Genomic DNA, 21,046 nt, shown 5'->3' with positions numbered 1-21,046 from the left:
GCACTCCAAAAAATCTTAAACAATATCCTAGAAAAAAATGATGATCACAACCCCAGGAAGCTCACCAGAATGAATCAATCAGGCACAACAAGAAATTAAATGCAAAGTGGGAGAATCTAACAAAAAGAAAAAGTCATGACAAGGATAAGTCAATACTTCTCAGTTATAACCATCAATGTTAATAGTCTCACTTCACCAATTAAAAGAAACAAGACTGGTAGAATGGGTCAAGAACCAAGATCCACCAATATGCTGCATACCAGAAGCACACTTAATTCAAAAAGAAACTCATAGACTGTTTAAAAAAGATGTGATTTTTTAAATATAAAATGGAGTATTACTCAGCCATACAGAATGATAAACTAGAGATATTTATAGCTAAATGGATGCACATTGAGGCCATACTCTTAAGTGAAATAATTAGAACACACATGTGTAAATACACAATAGTTTTTCTGGTATGAGAAACTGAAAGTGTAAATAAGGATCAAAATAGATAATGTGAAGTAGGGAGAAAAGGTGCAAAGGGCAAGGGGAAGGGGGAGGGGGAGGAAAAGGAAAGAAGGGAAAGAAATATGAGATAAGGAACAAAAGGAAACAAAGTCTTGGTAAATGAGGGGTGGAGGGGTTGAAAGGAGGACAGGGGACTGGGGAAAAAATAAGAACCAAGATATATCATTTTAAGATACAAATTCCTAATGACGAATGTCCTCGTATTGTATACCTAAAATGTTCCAATAAACTTAATGAACAAAAAAAATTCTCGGCACCAGTAAGTCTCTAGGTGTCAAACAATTTCTAGCTATAGTCTCAGAGAAGTGGCAATCAGTACCTCAGAGGCAATAATTTATAATCTCTAACTATGCTTTGGAAATTATCCTTTCACACCAAGCCAAATTAAGTCTCTTGTGAACATCGGGGGTGTGTGCATTTATTTTGATCCTTGGAATCACAAGCAAAATTGAACTGCATCTTGTATATTATATAGTAGCAATTCAAATACCTAAATATTTTTTAAAAAGTCAACCTCTTTGCAGTGTAATTTATGTACGAATATCACAGACATTTTTAGTCTATGGTTCTATGGGTATTTAAAAGAAAAAACTTTCGCAGAGTGGGAAATTAAACTTACTGCCATCCTTACCCCTTATTGGAGATGTTTTGAGATAGATGTTTATTTTGAGAGCTTGCGAAGTTGCCCAGGCTGGGCTCAAACTTATGATCCTTCTACTTCAGCCTCCTAGAGTACTGGGTTTACAGACATGCACCAGTATTTTTAATTTTGGTTCAAAAACCTGAAATTTTACTATCTTAATCATTTTTTGAAAAGATACCATATATATATAAATACATATATGTATATATATACATTTTTTTAAAAATAGGATCCATTATCATTACTTTAAGAGTTGCATAGCTACTGACTTTGAAAGGCTAGTCATCCATCAAGCGCTTCAGCACCAAAAATTACCCTATCTAAACTTACACAAATGTTTTATCTACCAAAGCCTGCCACAACCAAGAATGCACAAATATTGACCAACTAATTTTTCTTAGTCCATATAGCTTTTTAATCCATTAAAGTGACTAAGAGAATCAATATTATGGAGCTTAACTTTCCTCAGGTATTTGACATGGAGAAATTAGCAATTATTCTCCCAAAAAGAACTCCACTGCTGACAAAAATTACTTCAAAAATGTTGTCACTGCCGGGGATTTAGCTCAGTGGTTTTGCTGCCTGCCTCACAAGCACAAGGTCCCAAGTTCAATCCCTGGTACCAAACAAACAAAAATGTTGTCACTGAAAAATCAAACCATCATTTATAATTTTGGAGCAATTATTTAATGATATTCTTTTGGAGACAAGTTATGGTCCTGCTGATAAACGTGGCAATCAGAAACTCGCAGCTATTTGAGTTATTTTTGGTATATATAGCAGAAAAATTACCAGCAAATTAAAAGTCATTGCAATAAAAATAAGAAAAGCACAATTTTGATGGCAAAAGAAAATTTTATGCAAATTATATTGACTCTAATATGAAAGAAAAATAGGCAAAATTGTATACATGGTATAATATAAAATGTTGGGCTATAAGCAGGTATCTTTTTTAGTATATGTGCTGCCAAAGTGAGCACTATAAGCAGCTATCTTGTCTGGATATGAGAAACATAACATGCTAATCTACAAGTTGTGTGCAAACAAATCATATGGTCATATGTCTTTGAAAATATGTATCATAATATAAAATATGGCATCAAATTAAAAAATACCTTTTGTTACACAGAATACAGAGCACATACCAAAATTTTAAAACAAAGGTAGTGGCATAATCCTAACAATTAACAAAAAGCAATAAACAATTAAGTTTTTTAGTGACCTATTACTCCCAATTGTAAAGACTAAACACAAACTACATAAATACTAACTCTACTTGAAAGTAAAAAATACATTTCAATTCACCATGCTTAATTAAAAGACACTATGTATTAAACTCAGACACACACAAAAATACCTAATTATGTCATCTCAATATTTTTATATTAGGGCTGGAGTTTTAGCTCAGGGGGACCAAGCCTGCCTTGCATGTGTAAGGTCCTGAGTTTGATTCCTGTTACAAAAAAATTTTTTAATATTAAACAATGATACATAATCCAGATATATAAGTGATTTACTGGAAAACACATAATGTATGTACTTTAGGCTGCCTCTATCTAGGATTGTACTTCCTGGAAATTTTATGGAGAAATACTGACATCCAGTTTTTGTACTAATTATTCCTATAGGTGTTCATTACATGACAAATTTTTACAGGATTTTCAAAATAGGCTTACATATAGTTTCTCCCAGTAAGACTTCTTTCATGTATTTGACAATATGTGTATGCTAAAAGCATTCCCACACTGCTCACATACACAGAATTAATGCTGACTGTGAGTTCTTTCGTGTATTCTACAATAACTTTGTGTACTAAAAGCTTTTCCACACTGCTTACATACATAGGGTTTCTCCCCAGTGTGAATTCTTTCATGTATTTTACAATAATGTTGTGTGCTAAAAGCTTTCCCGCATTGCTTACACACATAGGGTTTCTCCCCAGTGTGATTTCTTTCATGTATTTTACAATAACTTTGTGTACTAAAAGCTTTCCCACATTGCTTACACACATAGGGTTTCTCCCCGGTGTGAGTTCTTTCATGTATTTGACAATAACTGTGTGTGCTGAAAGCCTTCCCACACTGATTACACACATAAGGCTTTTCCCCAGTGTGGTATCTTTCATGTTGTTTACAATGTTCATGCTGACTGAAAGCTTTTCCACATTGCTTACATACGTAAGGTTTCTCAGTGTGATGTCTTTCATGTATTTTACAATAATCTTGTTTACTAAAAGCTTTCCCACATTGCTTACATATATAGGATTTTACCCCAGTGTGAGTTCTTTCGTGTATTTTACAACAACGTTGTGTAATAAAAGCTTTCCCACACTGCTTACACACATAGGGTTTCTCCCCAGTGTGAATTCTTTCATGTATTTTACAACAACTTTGTGTAATAAAAGCTTTTCCACATTGCTTACATACATAGGGTTTTTCCCCGGTATGGGTTCTCTCATGTTTTTGACGATCACTATGTGTACTAAAAGCTTTCCCACACTGCTTACATATATAGGGTTTCTCCCCTGTGTGATTTCTTTCATGTATTTTACAATAATCTTGTGTACTAAAAGCTTTCCCACACTGCTTACATACATAGGGTTTCTCCCCAGTGTGAATTCTTTCATGTATTTTACAACAACGTTGTGTAATAAAAGCTTTCCCACATTGCTTACACACATAGGGTTTCTCACCAGTGTGAATTCTTTCATGTATTTTACAACAACCCTGTGTAATAAAAGCTTTCCCACATTGCTTACACACATAGGGTTTCTCTCCTGTGTGAATTTTCTCATGTTTTTTACAGTAACGTTGTGTACTAAAAGCTTTCCCACATTGCTTACATACATAGGGTTTCTCCCCAGTGTGAATTCTTTCATGTATTTTACAATAATCTTGTGTACTAAAAGCTTTCCCACATTGCTTACACACATAGGGTTTCTCCCCAGTGTGAGTTCTTTCATGTTTTTGAAGATCACGATGTGTACTAAAAGCTTTCCCACACTGCTTACATACATAGGGTTTCTCCCCTGTGTGAATTCTTTCATGTATTTTACAATAATCTTGCGTACTAAAAGCTTTCCCACATTGTTTACATACATAGGGCTTTTCTCCTGTGTGATTTCTTTCATGTATTTTACAATAACCTTGCGTACTAAAAGCTTTCCCACACTGCTTACATACATAGGGTTTCTCCCCTGTGTGAATTTTTTCATGTTTTTTACAATAACGTTGTGTACTAAAAGCTTTCCCACATTGTTTACATACATAGGGTTTCCCCAGATTTTGATTTCTTTCATGGATCTGAACACCACTAGGTGTGCTGGAGGATTTCAGATTTTTCTTATATATAAAAGTCTTCTCTCTAAGGTGAGTTCTTTCACAAAGATCAGAGTAGGATTTCCCACACTGATCATATTCATAGGGTATCTCTCCAGTCTTTGTCCTTGAATCCTTTTGAAAGGACTGCAATCCACCGCAGGTTCTTCCACGCACATTCCATTTATACAGCTTCCCTTCTGATCCCAAGTACCCAGAGGTCTTCAGTGCAGCGTGAGCTATGATGGGCTCATTTAGGGACAAATGCTCACTCAGGGGCTTCCTGCAGGCAAGGCTTTCAGCTGGTTTTAAAGCAGCTTGTTTCATGTCCACATTAGCAACTGGAGTCCAAAGGAACATTTCTTCACATTGATTCCAACCTTTATTTTGATAGCATTTCTCTACCTCTTCATTTCTGTAAAGAAAACAAAAAAAAGACAGCTGCGATAAAATGGGTCTCCATATTAATGATTTACCGCAAGTTCTGCTTCAATGCCTCCTGAGAAATTCTGACCATGAATGTCCCGGAGGACACCTTCAAAACAGCCATTCCCAAGAGTAGCTTTCATTTGGCAATTTTAAATTGGCATATTTCACAAGGCAGAAATCTTAGTTTCATTTTGGGCAATGGGTACACATGTGTATCACATACTGATCATTTTGATATTATTTCCCTCAGCACTCTTCCCCTTCTCTCCATACTCCGTCTGTCTTCCTCATCTCCAAAAAAAGTCAGGCTTTCCTTTTTTAATTGCCTCTCCCTTATTTTAGTTCCTAATTCATATTTTTGGTTTCCCATACAGGATAAAGCAGGTGACATTTGACATTTTGTTTCCCCGCTTGTGATACTTCTGTTCACACACTGACTCTCAAGGAACATTCCTTTCCCTTTTGAGTGCAAATTACCTTAGATTTCTCCAGTAATTTTTGTACTCTTCTTCAACTTCCTGGTTATCCCAGGCTCTTCCTGAATTGTAGACATAGAAATATAAGGAGACACCATATTATTACATAAAAATGAACTGATCCCAGTCAAGATTCATGGTATAATGTAACCAGGCCTGAAATATTAAAAAAAGTTTTCATGTTCTGTTTAATGAAACTGCACTGATGAACAATGTTGTCTGACTGTATAAATGAGAAAGTGGTGTCATCCTTACCTACAGCAGCCATGTTCCTAAAAGTCTCCCTCATCACATCTCTGTAGAGCTTCTTCTGGGATGGATTCAGCAAAGTCCACTCCTCCATGGTGAAATTCACAGCCACATCTTCAAAGGTCACTGCTTCCTAAATGATCACACATATGTTTCTTGAAGGAAGGTTAAGACTCACAGCCTGGGATATATCAATCCCTCTCATAAAAAAGTTGAATTGAGAGCCAGGTGTGGTAGTGCTCTGATGGAGACCCACCCTGAGCAAGCTATAAATTCATAAATTGGCTTTCATATTAAAAGTCTGAGTGTACCTATTAGCCCACAATGGTTGCCTGAAGAGCCACCAGTTCATGTGTGGGAAATGAACAGCTCCCCACGCCACTGGCTACAGCGGAGGTCTCAATGATCCGTGACACTCTGATGTCTTGGATGGCAAGACAATACTGAAGCTAAGGGCAGCGTGACTCATACAGAAAACTCTTACAGAGACAAAATTAACCCACGGGAAGAAACAAATTCCCCATTTATCTATGAGCTGTTCTTGGTAGAATGTTTCATTCTCTTGTTGCTAGGACCCTGCTCCCATCAGTGCTCTCTACCTCACTGTTCCCTGCACTGCCCCTTCCCCCTTCTGGAATCTGCATGTTCAGTAGTGGCAAGCTCCAGGAGACAGTGGCTTAGCCTGATGAGAGCTTTGACCACCCTGGGCCCCCTAAGAATTTGTCTTTTTTTAATCCTGCTGCTGAACCCTTGGTCAGGTGATTGGGAGTTTGCTCAGCTTCCAGTAGTGCATATCTGTAATCCCAGCATCGAGGAGTCTGAGGCAGGAGGATTACCATGAGTTTGAGACTAGTGTGGGCTACACAGTGAGTTCAAGGCCAGCCTGAACTGCATGGTGAGTGCAGTTCTTTTTTCTCAAAAAAAGAAGATGAAATAAAAAAGCTGAGTGGCTGGGGGGGAGCTGAATCCTTCAAATATTAACTCCGTGCCTTGGTCATCAAATCCATGTGTATGCACATTTTTTCAGACAGCAATTCTGGTGCTAGATTGCCACTTAGTGCTAAAGTAACAGCAGAAGAGGAGCACTGGTTGTTTTGCTGGGTCACTTCAAGGGAACCTGTGCACTCTCTAAAGCCGAACTCATAGCGGTAGCCTACAAGATCACCATCCACAAAACACTGGGGCCGATGAATATCTAATGAGTGGTTTTGATAGACCACAGGTAATAACTCTTTTCAAATCTTATTATTTATGGCACTGAATTCTTCTGATTATACTTAGCATTTTGAACTTGAATTTGGTTTCATAAAAAAACAATTGAACATCAAGTAAGGTATATGAATAATACAATGTTAATGGGAAAAGTTTTATTGGAACAAGTCTATGAACACTGAAAATAGGGAAATAGCTCAGTGTCACCAAATGGTCACTTTGTACTAAGATATAAAAAATTCTAGGCGGATATGGAAGAGTAATGAGGGGAAAAAGATGAGTAAAATGTATTATATGCATTGAAAACCAATATATCACAAAATAATTAAGCACCAAATGAAAACTTTAGCCAGGTGTGGCGGTGCATGAGTGTAATCCCAGTACTCTGGAGGGAAATGCAGGAGGATGGCCATGGATTTCAAGGCTCACCTTAGGTACACGTAAATTCAAGGTCAGTCTGAAATACAAAGTGAGACGCTGCTCAAACTTCCCCTTCAAAAAGGATAACTTCAAGGCCGGGGATTTAGCTCAGTGGTTCCTCTGCCTGCCTTGCAAGCGCAAAGTCCCAAGTTTTATCCCTGATACCAAAAAAAAAACAAAAAAACAAAAAGCTTCTTTGGGCCCGGGATTTGGCTCAGTGGTTTCACCACCTGCTGCAAAAGCACAAGGACCCGAGTTCGATCCCTGGTACCCAAAAAAAAAAAAAAGGATAACTTCAAAAAAATTATCACAAAGGACACCTGTGTTAGTTACTTTTCTCTCGTTGCTGAGACAAAATACCTGACACTCAAAGTGAAAGGGGGAAAGGTTTATTTGGTTTACAGTCACAGAGGTTTCACCTAGCTCCAAGGCAGGGTGGCAGAGGGGCAACAGTTCATGTCACGGAAGACAGCAAAAGCAACAAAAGACCTTAACAGTATCTTTCTGCCCCTTTTATCCCATCCAGACTGCCGGGATTAGGGCGGTGCCAAACCAATCACTCACATGTAGTGGTTTAGTAGTTACACGCCCTTAACCCCAGCATCACACACTCTAGATTCAGCCACCTCTGAAAAAAGACTGCATAAGGCTTTGGAGGAAGATCTACATAAAAACCACAACAACACATTTGATTTGTTAAAAGTTTATAGCTGTACACTATAATAAAAATCTAACAACATTCAATACCTTTTAAGCAAGAAGGTTATATAATATACATGAAAGACATTCAAATTCCACCTTTCATGAGACTGTACTATTAGTAGAGAGGATCACAAATGGACCTCAGGAAAGAAAGACAGTCTTCAATAGATCCACATATATAGTGAATACCGATTTATGATAGAGCTGATGCTATGTATCTCTGGAGGAAATCACAATCTGTTTCATTTATGTGCAAGAAGAAACAGGTATGTACTTGCAGACCTGGACTGTACACCCTTCTATGTACAATAATTAAGATTCATACTGAAATGGGAAAGATAAATTTGAATGCCTTGAGAATTTATAGTGAAATAACTTTTAGATGTGAAAAAAGTGTTTCCTCAGAAGAAAACCAACTAACCATCAGAATTAGAAGGATAAATTTAAATATACAAAGATCATGGGAAATAAACAAGACAAGAAGAAAATTTTATATTGGGAGTACAACATCAATGCACACAACAAATCTCCAAAAATGACTGCAACATATCTAACTCAAGAGAAAAAACTAAATAGCAAACAAGAACCCAGGCCAGGGATTTGGCTCAGTGGTGCCACTGCCTGCCACCACACAGGCGCAAGGTCCCAAGTACCAAAAAACAAAAAAAGAAAGGAAAGAAAACAAGAACTAAATCTTTTTTGACAAAATCATTAAAGAAAAATGAAAGTATGGAATAACACAATAAGGGGGGGAGATTTATACAAAATGGAGAATAAATTAATACACTCTACATTCATTTCCTTTACTTTGGAGTTTACCAAAATCTGCAGACCACTGACTTCTTTCCACTGTCTAGAGAAAACACTGTGCTGTTATTTCTGGAGATGGATGTGATTCTTTTCAAGTAAACTTGAAAAATCCTGAACCACATGACCAATGGAATGGATGAGAAAGCACTTTGCCCCTGATTGACATATCAGTACTAATGATAATGAGATGGAAAAACAACAACAAACAAACAAAATGAAAATATTTCTCTTGGAAATTTCTAGAATAATCACTAATTGAAAATTCCAAGGGAGGAAATTAAACACTATTCATAGAAAATGACATGTGGTAAACTTTGGAAGAGTCACCACAGTGGGAGAGTGGTCGTCTATGGGGCAAGAGAGGTTTGAGTCAGGTAGGGTTTCAATCACCTAGATACTCTCATCCATTGCCCAAGGCCCAGTGATGAAACTTTCTGAATATTCCCAGGATAGTGTATAATCTGCAAAGTTGCAGATTGGTCTGCAATTTTTTTTTTGAGGGGGGAGGAGGTTTGCAAGTAGCCAATCAGTTTTCCTTGTTGCTGACAGGCTGCTCCCCTCTAACCCATCTCTGGCAGATGTACCAGCATTCCCACATCATAAGAGGCTGTTGTATTCCACGTTACTGACTCCAGTGCTCTCAGTGTTTTTGTTCTTAAACCCCTAATATCCCTAACATGCACCTTCTAAGGCTTTATTAATGCAGTATTTTAGTAAATTAAATTACATAACGGCAGGAGACATTGCATATTTAGGGCTTAGACTAAAAATAGGCATTTATAGGCATTTTTCTGACCACATCTGAAATTCATGGTTTTTCATAATGAGTGGGTGCTCTAGAAACATAACCCTCATGAACTTGCAGAGTCCACAGTACTTACATTGTTGTTGTTAAATCTCATCAACAATTTTGAAAATAAAATGTATTGCAAAATATTTAACCACTAAATTGCCATTAAGAAAGTACACATTAATTTATATCTGTCTGCATGCATATATGAAAAGATGAAACAGCATTCACACATTGGGCACCAATAAGCAAAGAAGCATAGTTGCAAACAGGAGACACACAGACCTCCAGCAAGCAGTGATCAAACTCTAGACTGCCCATCAGAAGGACATGGTAGACTGTTAGAGAAAGAGAAAACAAATAGAGCTGATCAGTGTGTAGATATCACTGGGTTATGGTGCCAATGCTAGGACCACCTCAACATGAGCAGTTGTTATGTTGACATTGATGAGGACAGATTACAATAGAAAGGTATGCAAAAAGACACACTAGGCACTGCGAGCAGCAGTGTGGACCCAAGCTGCATGGCTACAGGCAGATCCAGGCAGGGCCCCACCCCGACCATAGCAGCTGGGGCAAACAGGCCCAAGCCAAACGCCCGCCTGGAAAGAGCCGCATAGGTGCATAAACATCAGCCAGAGGCCTACCCCATACCATTGGTAAGTGGACGGAGACCCTAGCCAGAAGGCTGCTCAGATACCAGGGACTGCGGTACGCAGCCTCCAGCCAAAGGCCCTCCCAAAGAGCAGCTACATAGGGGGCAGGCCCTAGCCAGTGGCATGCCTAGATACCATCCTAAGTGTGCACAGGCCCCAGCCAGAAGCCCACCCAGACAACAGGTCACCTTAGGGATCCACAAGGCAACCATTCTGAACCCAGGAATTGGTGCAGTGGTGAGCAGAAGAGAAAAGCTGCTCACTGGGTTGCTGAGAATTAAAGACCACTAGGTGAGCAAAAAGTTGCCTCAACAAAGGCACAGAAGGATGCATCTGTTGAAATGAGTAGACACATAAACAAGTCTCAAAACCAGACTTCCAGATCACCTAAGGCAACCCAAAGGACAACGAGACAGAACAATCTGATACTCAACCACCTGGACTCCCTGAACTGGCAACAAAAGAGGATCTGGAAAAAATGAAATCAGAAATAATTTCTCAGATAACAACAGAAATTGTGCCCATTAGGGCAAGACATGATTAATAAATCTAGAACAGACACAGATTTAAAAAAATAGAGGAGCTGAGGAACATGATGGAATCCCAACATAGGAAACAAAAGGAATCCATAAAATAGATACAAACAGATTTCCAGGAGATTAAAAAATCCTTTGAAAGTTTATACAGCAGGAAACATGCAAACAGATATCTAGGAGATTAAAAACTTGGGCCAGGGATTTAGCTCAGTGGTTCTGGCGCCTGCCTCACAAGTGCAAGGTCCCAAGTTCAATCTCCGGCACCAGAAAACAAAACAAGACTCTACTGAAAGTATTCGCAGCAGAATGATCCAATGTGAAGACAGAATATCAGATACAGAAGACAAGATTGTGCTTAGTGACCATGAAAAGATAGAACTCTTAAAAATAGTAAGGGACTGTGAAAAATCAATCCAGCAGCTCCTAGATGACACAAAGAAGAATAACATAAGACTGATAGGACTCCATGAAAAAGCAGGAGAAAGTACATATGACATAAAAATACTGCTCACAAAATTAATGACAGAAAATTTCCCAAACAAACAAAAGAATCTGACATACAGATAAGTGAGGCATATAGGACTCCAGGTAGCTATGATTAAAAAAAAAAATTTACAATTAGATATATAATAGCCAAGCTCCTGGAAACTCAACAGAAGAAAAAAGTACTACAAGCAGTTAGAGAAAAGAAACAAATCACATACAAAGGCAAGCCCATCAGAATCACAGCAGACTTCTCTACACAAACCCTCAACTGAAGGAGAGCCTGGAGTGAGGTAACTGAAGCCCTAAAAGAAAACAACCTCCAACCTAGATTGATGTATCCTGCAAAACTATCTTTCAAAATTCATAAGGAAATAAGATAGTTCCACGACAAAGAACACCTGAGAAACTTCACGAAAACCAACACTCCAAGCAATTCTCAACAACATCCCAGAAAAAGATAATGAAGGTCACAACTCCATAGGTTCAACAGGGCAAAGCCACAAGGCAAGGCAAGAAATTAAAGGGAGAGGGGGAAAAATAAAAAATAAAAGAGCCAACAACAGGAAAATAACATGACAAGAATAAATCAATACATATCAGTTATAAACATCAATGGCAATGGCCTCAATTCACCAATCAAAGGAAATCGACTGCCAGAATGGATTAAGAAGCAAAATCCAACAATATGCTGTACACAAGAAACACACCTAATTGAAAAAGAAATTCATAAAATGAAAGTAAAAGGATGGAAAACAGTTTTTCATGTGACAGGAACCCGGAAAAAAGCAGGGGTAGCTATCTTATTTGGAGACAAAGTAGATTTCAAACCAAAACTAATTAAGAGAGACAAACAAGGTCACTACATCCTTGTAAAGGGAACAATCCAAGAGGAAGACATGACAATCATAAATATATATGCACCAAATGCTAATGCCCCAACTATACAAAACAAATATTAATGGACATGTAAAACCAGATAAGCACTAATACAATTGTAGTGGGGGACCTCAATACCCCACTGTCACAAATAGACAGATCATCTAGACAAAAGATCAATAACGACATACTAGAACTGAACCAAGCCTTTGAACAAATGGACTTAATAGATGTCTACAGAGTGTTCCACCTCACAAAATCAGGATATACATTCTTTTCAGCTGCACATGGGTCATTCTCCAAAATAGACCACATGCTAGCTGATAGAACATGTCTAAGTAAATGCAAAGGAATTAAAGTTATCCTGAGTATACTATCAGACCACAGTGCAACTAAATTGGAGATTAATAGCATAAGAAACTTCAAGAACTCCACCAACACATGGAAATTGAATAACACTCTCCTGAACAACCAATGGTCACAGAGGAAATCAAAGAACAAATCAGATAGTATCTACAATTAAATGAGAATGTCAATACAACATATCAGAAATTATGGGACACAATGAAAGCAGTCTTACAAGGGAAATTCACAGCAGTGAATACTCATATGAGGAAAACAGAGAGAGCCCAATTACACTACCTGATGCTGAAACTCAACCTTCTAGAAAAAGAGCAGGACAACCCCAGAGCTCATACAAGGGAGGAAATTATAAAGATCAGAGGAGAAATCAATGCAATGGAGACTAAGAGAATGATACAAAAAAAGTGAAGCAGAGAGTTGGTTCTTTCAAAGAGAAAACAAAAATTAACAAGTGCTTTGCCAACCTTATCAAAAAAAGGAAGGAAAAGGCCCAAATCCATGCAATTAGGAATGAAAAGGATGAAATTACAACGGACCCAGCAGAAATCCAGAGAATCATCAATACCCACTTCCAGAACCTATATGCCAATAAGATGGAAAACACAGAAGAAATGGACAGATTCCTAGATACATATGAATTACCAAAGTTGAACAAAGAAGACCTAAAAATTCTAAACAACCCAAAATCAATCAATGAATTTGAAAACGTAATTAAAACCTTACCAACTAAGAAAAGCCTGGGTCCTGATGGCTTCACCACTGAATTCTACAAGACATTTAGAGAGGAACTACTGCCACTACGGTTTAAACTCTTCAATGAAATTGAATGGGAAGCAACACTGCCAAATTCATTCCTGGAAGCAAGCATCACCTTGATCCCCAAAGCAGAGAAAGACCCTACTGAAAAAGAGAACTACAGGTCAATCTCACTAATGAACATAGATGCAAAGTCCTTGATAAGATACTGGCAAAAAGAATGCAGAAGATCATCAAGAAGATCATGCACCCTGACCAAGTGGGATTCATCCCAGGGATGCAGGAATGGTTCAATATGTGCAGATCAAGAAATGTAATATACTATACTAACAGAGCCAAGGACAAAAACCGGATGATCATCTCAATAGATGCAGAAAGAGCATCTGACAAAATCCAACACACATTCATGATAAAGACCCTACAAAAACTGGAATAGATGGTCTCTATCTCAACCTAATAAAAGCCATCTATGAAAAACCAATAGCCAATATACTAAATGGTCAAAAACTGAAATCCTTCACACTAAACTCAGGAACAAGACAAGGATGTCCACTCTCACCACTCCTGTTCAATACAGTTTTGGAAACATTAGCCATGGCAATTAGACAAGAGCGAGAAATAAAAGGAATAAAGATAGGAAATGAAGAAGTCAAATTGTCTGCATTTGCAGATGACATGATACTCTATATAGCAGACCCCAAGAACTCCACCAAAAGTCTTCTAGACTTAATAACCAAATTCAGTAGAGTAGCTGGATACAAGGTCAACACACAATCAAGAGCTTTCCTGTACACGAACAACAGGCTCACTGAGAGAGGAACTGGAGAAACAACTCCCTTCACAACAGCATCCAAAAACTGAAATCCTTAAGAATCAATCTAATGAAAGAAATCAAAGACCTCTACTCTGAAAACTATAGCACCCTGAAAAAAGAGATCGAAGATGATATCAGAAAATGGAAAGACCTCCCTTGCTCCTGGGTAGGAAGAACCAATATAGTGGAAATGGCTCTATTTCCAAAACTGCTATAAAGATTCAATGCAATCCCAATGGAAATTCCAACAGCATACTTCATAGACCTTAAGAAAACAATCCAAAAATTCAAGTGGAACAAGAAGAGACCTAGAATAGCAAAAGCAATTCTAGGCAACAAAGACAAGGTAAGGGGTATCACCATCCCCAACTTGAAACTATACTACAAAGCTACTGTGATAAAAACAGCATAGTACTGGCAAAGAAACAGACCTGAGGACCAGTGCAACAGATTAGAAGATGCAGAAACAACTCCAGACACACTCAGCCACCACATCTTTGACAAAGGAGCCAAACACCCTCACTGGAGGAAAGATAGCCTCTTTAATAAATGGTGCTGGCAGCTGGGGATTTAGCTCAGTGGTTCCGACACCTGCCTCCAAAGCACAAGGACCTGAGTTTGATCCCTGGTACCAAAAAAAAAAAAAAAAAAAAAAAAATGGTGCTGGAAAAATTGGGTTTCAACCTGCCAAAGATTAAAACTAGGCCCGGGCCAGGGATTTAGCTCAGTGGTTTTGCCTCCTGCTGTGCAAGCGCAAGGACCCGAGTTTGATCCCCGGTACCAAAAACAACAAAACAAAACAAACAAACAAACAAAAAACAAACTACACCTATGTCTCTCACCATGTACTAAACTAAAATTGAAACACATTAAAGATCTAAATATTAAAACAGAAACACTAAGGCAGCTGGAAGAGAGGTTAGGTAGAACTCTTGAAGACATTGGTGTAAGAAAAGATTTTATGAACAAAACCTCAGTTGCACGTGAACAAGCACAATCAACAAGTGGGATCTCTTCTTATTAAAAAACTTCTGCACAGCAAGAGAAACCACCAACAGAGTGAAGAGACAACCCACAATGTGGGGAAAAATTTCCACCTTTTGTTCCTCAGACAAAGGTCTACTATCTCGAATCTATAAAGAACTTTAAAAAAAAAATCAGACCTCCCAAATTTAAAGACCCAATCCAAAAATGGGCATCTTAAAGGAACAGACATTTCTCAGACAAAGTAGAAATAGCAAATAAACATATGAAAAAATGTTCAACATCACTGGTCATTTGAGAGATGCAAATGAAAACAACGATGAGATTCCACCTCACCCCAGAAAGAATAGCTCCTATCATGAAATTAACCAATAACAAATGCTGGTGGGGCTGTGGGGAAAGAGGAACCCTGCTCCACTGCTGGTGGGAGTGTAGACTGGTACGACCACTGTGGAAATCAGTATGGAGATACCTCAAACAACTAGGACTGGAAGTCCCATTTGATCCAGTTATTCCCCTGCTGGGGGTCTTCCCCAAAGAATTAAAAGAATCATACCACAATGACACATGTGCACCCATGTTCATAACAGCACAGTTTGTAGTAACTAAAACTTGGAAGCAGCCCAAATGCCCATCAACTGGAGAGTGGATCAAGAAAATGTGTTTTTTAAATAAAATGGAGTACTACTCATCCATCAAAAATGAGAAATTAGAGACATTTATTGCTAAATGGATGCACATTGAGGCTATATTCCTAAATGAAATAAATAGGACACACACGTGTAAATACAGAATAGTTCGAACTTGGGTCTTTGCACTTGCGGGGGCAGGTGGCAGAACCACTGAGCTAAATCCCTGGCCCTAATAAGGTGAAATAGGAAGAAAAGAGCAAAAGGGAAAGGGGAAGTGGGAGAGGTAGGGAAATGGAAAGAAGGGAATGGAATTAATGTCATAAAATGAAAAACTGGAAACAAAGTCTTGGTAAATAGGGAGGTGTGGAGGGGTTGAAGGGGGGGCAGGGTGATGGGGGAAAAAATAAGAACCAAGATAGATTATGTAAATAATGATGAGCATCATTATGTTGTATACCTAAAATGTACCAATAAAATTAATTTTTTAAAAAGATATACTAGGCTGCCATTGATTCAACTAAATCTGTAAGTTGTATTAATTTTACACTACTTAATTTGTACCTCAAAGTAATTAATGATTAATGACCAGGTAATGATATAAAAAGCAGTTCTCTAAAAAGAATAGTCCTTGATACATATTCTACTAAACAGAGCATTAAATTATATGAGACAAAACAAGAATGTGAAGAGAAAAATCTGATTCACGAGTATGTTTGAAGATTTCAAAACAACTCCATTAGTAATTGATAGCTGAAAAAGAAAGAATAATCTATAATGGAACAGTTAAAATTAACAACATCATGTCCACAGGGATTTGTTGGATGCTGCATAACACTTTTATCAAATAACTACATAATACACAGTCTTCGCAAAATCACAAGAAATATCCACACAAATAGAACATGTTCAGAGCAACAATAAAGAATTTAATTTCTAGGAGGAAAAATTGAAATGTGTTATGGATATGTACCAACTCACTACAATGAATGCAATCATTATGTACTGTAAACATGTACGAATAAAAGTCAAAAAAAGAGAAACAGAGAAAAACTTCCTATGTTTGAAGTAATGTAAATCATGCAAAGGAGGCTCTCACATCTCTTGAAGTGAAATTCAAGACAAACAGCAGAAAGATGTTTAAAATATTCCTAAGAATTTTTAAGACACATGCTTCAAGTAAATAGCTTGATTAAATATTAAGGATTTAATAATGTGTGAAAAGGAATATACCGTACCACATTACACTGTATATTGTATTTCAGAGACCCACAAATAGATACTTCAAAAGAATTTAAAACAATACACATTTAAAAAAATAAAAAATCACAGTATCAGAAAATTATAAAAACGGTGATATAAAAATAAAACTCACTCCCCAGATAATAGTTTTCATTGCTCATTATTCATGTAGATTATAGACAATAGAGAAGAAATTATTAAAAGTATTAAAGGAATTATTAAGTAATTAACGTACCTTATTACAATAAAACCTACAGAACAAAAATTATAAAATACATCAATGGATACAGACAAAACACAAGAAAGAACACATATCCCTAGCTTAATATATAAGAATATGCCATGTAATTATGTATCAGGTACAAATAAGAGGTTTGGAAATTATAACAAAATGAAGGCTTCACAGTGACACTTCAAGGAGATGCAAAATCTGTGTTTAACAGTCATCCCTCTCTGGAAGTTGTTCTTTATAGCATTATTTTAATCTTTCCTTGTCTACACTGATAACTTCCTGTCCATTTCTTGGCATTTTAAACCACAAGAAACTTTGGCATTGCTCTGGATATAACACAGTAGTTGAAGTAGGATTGGCCAGGTCCCTAACACTGAGCCTCATCACAGGCAATATTAAACATTTCTTCCAATTCTTATGCCATTTGTGAAAACCCTATAATAACTATGGAATTGTGGAGAAGTGTTTGGAAATTTTGGAGTTTACGGTCATCACAATCAAATCCAGACTGGAGGATACAACTTGACTGTTTGAGACCTTGTAACTAAACTTTTAACAAATTTAGCATAATTAGAGGGCTCAGCCACTTTCCTGTTACTAAGATAAAATACCAAACACCCTCAACTTAGAGAAGAAGTTTACATTGGCTCAATTTCAGTTCATGGTCTGCTGGATCCAAGGTAGAAACATGATGGCAAGGTGGCACAGCGAAGGAAAAGGTACTCAAGCCATGCAGCCTGGAAGGAGGGAAGGATGGGAGGAGCTGCCAACAAGAACACACTTTCCCAGGCCTGGCCTCTAGTGACCCATCTCCAACCAGTCCTTGCACCCAAACAGCACCTCCAGGTACTGAACTCACCAATGAATGAATTCACTGATGAGGACAGGGCCCACAAAAACCAATCAACTTTCAAACTCATGAGACACATAGGAGACTTTTTAGATTTAAAGCATAATATCTGGTCTGCTGCTGGGAGAAAAAACAGGGCTCCCAACAATGCAGTTTCACCTACACAGAAACCTCACACTTGCAACATGAATCTCCCCCTCAACCCTCCTGCTCACTGAACAGCACAGTGAGAAGTGGGGCTGCAGGTACCGAGCTGGCAAAGGCAGGGCTCTGGCCATGGTAAAGTCACCTCATGGGGACAGGACAGGATGCTTAGGGCCTGGCAGATGTCTCAGCCCCATCCAGAGGGTTAGAATGGACCAAAAATGTGTACCAGTGACAGCTGACATATAGGAGCAATGATTAATCACCTTATCCAGGAGGCCCAGATCCTGCCAAAGCTCATTCTGTCCACTTCCAACCAGAAGTTGGGCATCCACCACAAGCCCCACTCCTGTGTTGGGCCATCTGGCCTTGCTTAATCACCATTTTGATGATTGAGGGTCTCCCCATGCAGCCACAGTCAGTAGAATTCACAAAGCAAGTCAGGCTAAGCCAGGAAGGGAGTCTCTCAGGAACAAATGGGAGGTTCTGACTGGAGTGCTTGACAGAGGATTTTATTCTCTGGAGAGTGTGCCTGATTGGACAGTTCATACAACAAAAATGCTTCTTTGTGATACAAGGCTGCTCCATTTTCTGCCCAATGAGCCAAGAGGGAGAAGAAAAAAGTATAAAATCTGAGGAGAGCCCAAATGATAAGACTCTATACAAAACCCTTCTCATCCCAGGCTTCCTCCCAGGACAGTGATTTGACCTAGCCTGTTGGATCACTGCATTGAAGCAGACTTACTCCTAGCTTTGCAGAGTTGCCTGTGTCTCCTTATTGTACTTATGGACTCTTTCTTTTTTGTTGTCTCTTAATATAGGGTCACAACTGTGCCACTGAACTTCCAGAGTCAATGCCACATGGAGAAAACCATTAAACCTAAAGAAGAATCTGGGTCTAAGCAAGTGAAGAGGACAATGAAATAGAAGGAAAAGCCTAAGGCTGTCAGGGGGCAGAAAATGAAACGAGCCACTTTGCTTCATGGCACTGACTTTCTTGAACCTTATCTACAAATTTTCAGTAAAGAAAATGAAACCATGCCAAAAAGGGAATATAACTATTTAATAAATGAAGAAGCTGGTATAATGTGATGACAGTATTATGTAAAGGAATCAAGATGAAAGAAAACATTTCAAACGCCTCAGACAGGAAACTTATCTATTCCAAGGTCACAAAAAAATCCAGAATTCTGCAGACTAATCTTAGAAGAAGGGCCAGAACGACAGTTTCAATGTGGCCCCACCCTCAGTCACTTCTCTGCGATGAGGCCGGAACAGCTAAGAGCTTAACACAGTAAATTCTTCACAATGTGCCACTTCCCCTCACAGACGAAAACTTCTTCTCCTTGTCCACAAATTAATTTCCCCACAGTAGAGTGCTCACCTGGAGTCATGTGATGGATACACGTACTGTCAAGTGTACTGCCTTGAGAGATGCCTCAGATATTAGGAAAGCACATGTCTGGGGGGGCTGAGGAAGGCAAGGGGGTCTGACCTCAGTAACTGCCTTTGATCCTGGACCCCTTCATCTCAGGCTCTCCCCCTACTCAAGAATTTCCACTGGATGGTTGAAGAGTTGGCACTGGAAACCTTTGGAGACCAACACCCAAAGCAATGGCAGACACCGAGCTCCTCCACAGGAAAAAGGAGACTGCCTTTCTTCCCTTTTTATTCACTCTCAGGTACAAGCTTATTGGTGGGTGCCAACCCCATGTAGGGTGGATTTTCCCTGCTGAGCTTGTGTCCTACAAGACAGTCATTCATGGACAAAAGCTTTACTAGCTTGCTGGTGTATCTTACTCATCAAGGGAACATTTCACAATTAATGATCACAAAAACCTAAATGAGTCTTTCTCTAAGCATTCCCTTCACAAGTATTTTTCATATGTAAAAATTTTAGTTTGAAGCCAGTGAACGTTTGCAAGTAAAAGAGCAAGGATTTTCCAGTAAAAGCCCTATGGGAATCAGAGTAATTTCCACAAAAAGAGCAAGCCTTAAACCATCTGTACATGAACGTGGATTTAAAGCATGAGAATAATTTTGCCTTACGAAAAAACAAAGACACCAAAAGTTATCTTTAAATGGCAAGATTTATAGAAAAATACGAACCAAATGTGAACTGTCCATTTTCTTCCTGAGCATTGGTAATGTCCTCATCGCTCCAGCTGAATACAGTCCCAACCTGCTCTGTGCCTAATGACTGACATGTGGTTCATTGTTAAAGCTATTTCTTTAACCTCACACCTCAATTGACCCATGTAGTCATTTCTATAATAAATCCTAAGCATATTAGAAGTTCCTCTCCCTTTCAAAAAGTATAACTGCATTAAGTTTGAATCTTGAATACATTACTCAATTTAAAGTATTCATTTGAAGCAGTGTTAAAGGACATGTGATGTGACATTTTCAGTGTATATTAGGGACATATTTTTTGTGGCTATTATCAATGGCCTGTCACAGCACAGGAATAATGAGAACATACATTGAATGCTACATTGGACCATATTCTATGGATTATGACCCAAGAGCTTCTAAAACTCTAAAGAAGAAACCAAAGAATAGAGGAAGGTGGGAAATGTGAGAAGGAGAAAAGACAGATGGATGGAAAAGGATGAAGAAATATGGAGGCCATAATACTGCTGTTAAGCACACCTCTAGCCAAAAATACTTTTTTTTGAGGTAAGAGTTTTATGGCTAAGACCTTTTTCATGTGGTTCTGATCCTTGTTCCTGAGGCTGAATATGAAGGTGTTGACTATAGCATGCAGGACTTTTCAAGGAGTCTCTGCCATTTCCAAAATTGGTATAGAAGTAAATGACAAAGGAAGAACCAGAGTGCTTTTACAGTCACAGTAAAGTAAACTGCACATGAGAAGGTATCTGCTGTCCCTCAGAGTGGATTCATAAGATGGTAGTCA

General features: G+C 38.3%; 1 protein-coding gene across 1 annotated transcript in view; it reads right to left on the bottom strand.

Annotated features, from left to right (window-relative positions):
- Positions 1 to 298: 298 nt before the first annotated feature.
- LOC110345394 (uncharacterized) overlaps positions 299 to 21,046 on the bottom strand; it is a 28,686-nt gene continuing 7,938 nt past the window's right edge. The window contains 4 exon segments of the mRNA XM_087195020.1: positions 299 to 3,419; positions 3,421 to 4,888; positions 5,380 to 5,440; positions 5,634 to 5,760. Of these exon segments, the coding sequence (XP_087051146.1) occupies positions 2,829 to 3,419; positions 3,421 to 4,888; positions 5,380 to 5,440; positions 5,634 to 5,760 (2,247 nt within the window). The 3' untranslated portion in view covers positions 299 to 2,828.

Source organism: Heterocephalus glaber, unplaced genomic scaffold, assembly GCF_053883595.1.
Source record: "Heterocephalus glaber isolate CG9 unplaced genomic scaffold, H.glaber_assembly_v1.0 deba00001606, whole genome shotgun sequence".
Taxonomy (NCBI): domain Eukaryota; kingdom Metazoa; phylum Chordata; class Mammalia; order Rodentia; family Bathyergidae; genus Heterocephalus; species Heterocephalus glaber.
Note: the sequence above shows the minus strand (reverse complement) of the source record. Positions and strands in the feature narration are given on the sequence as shown.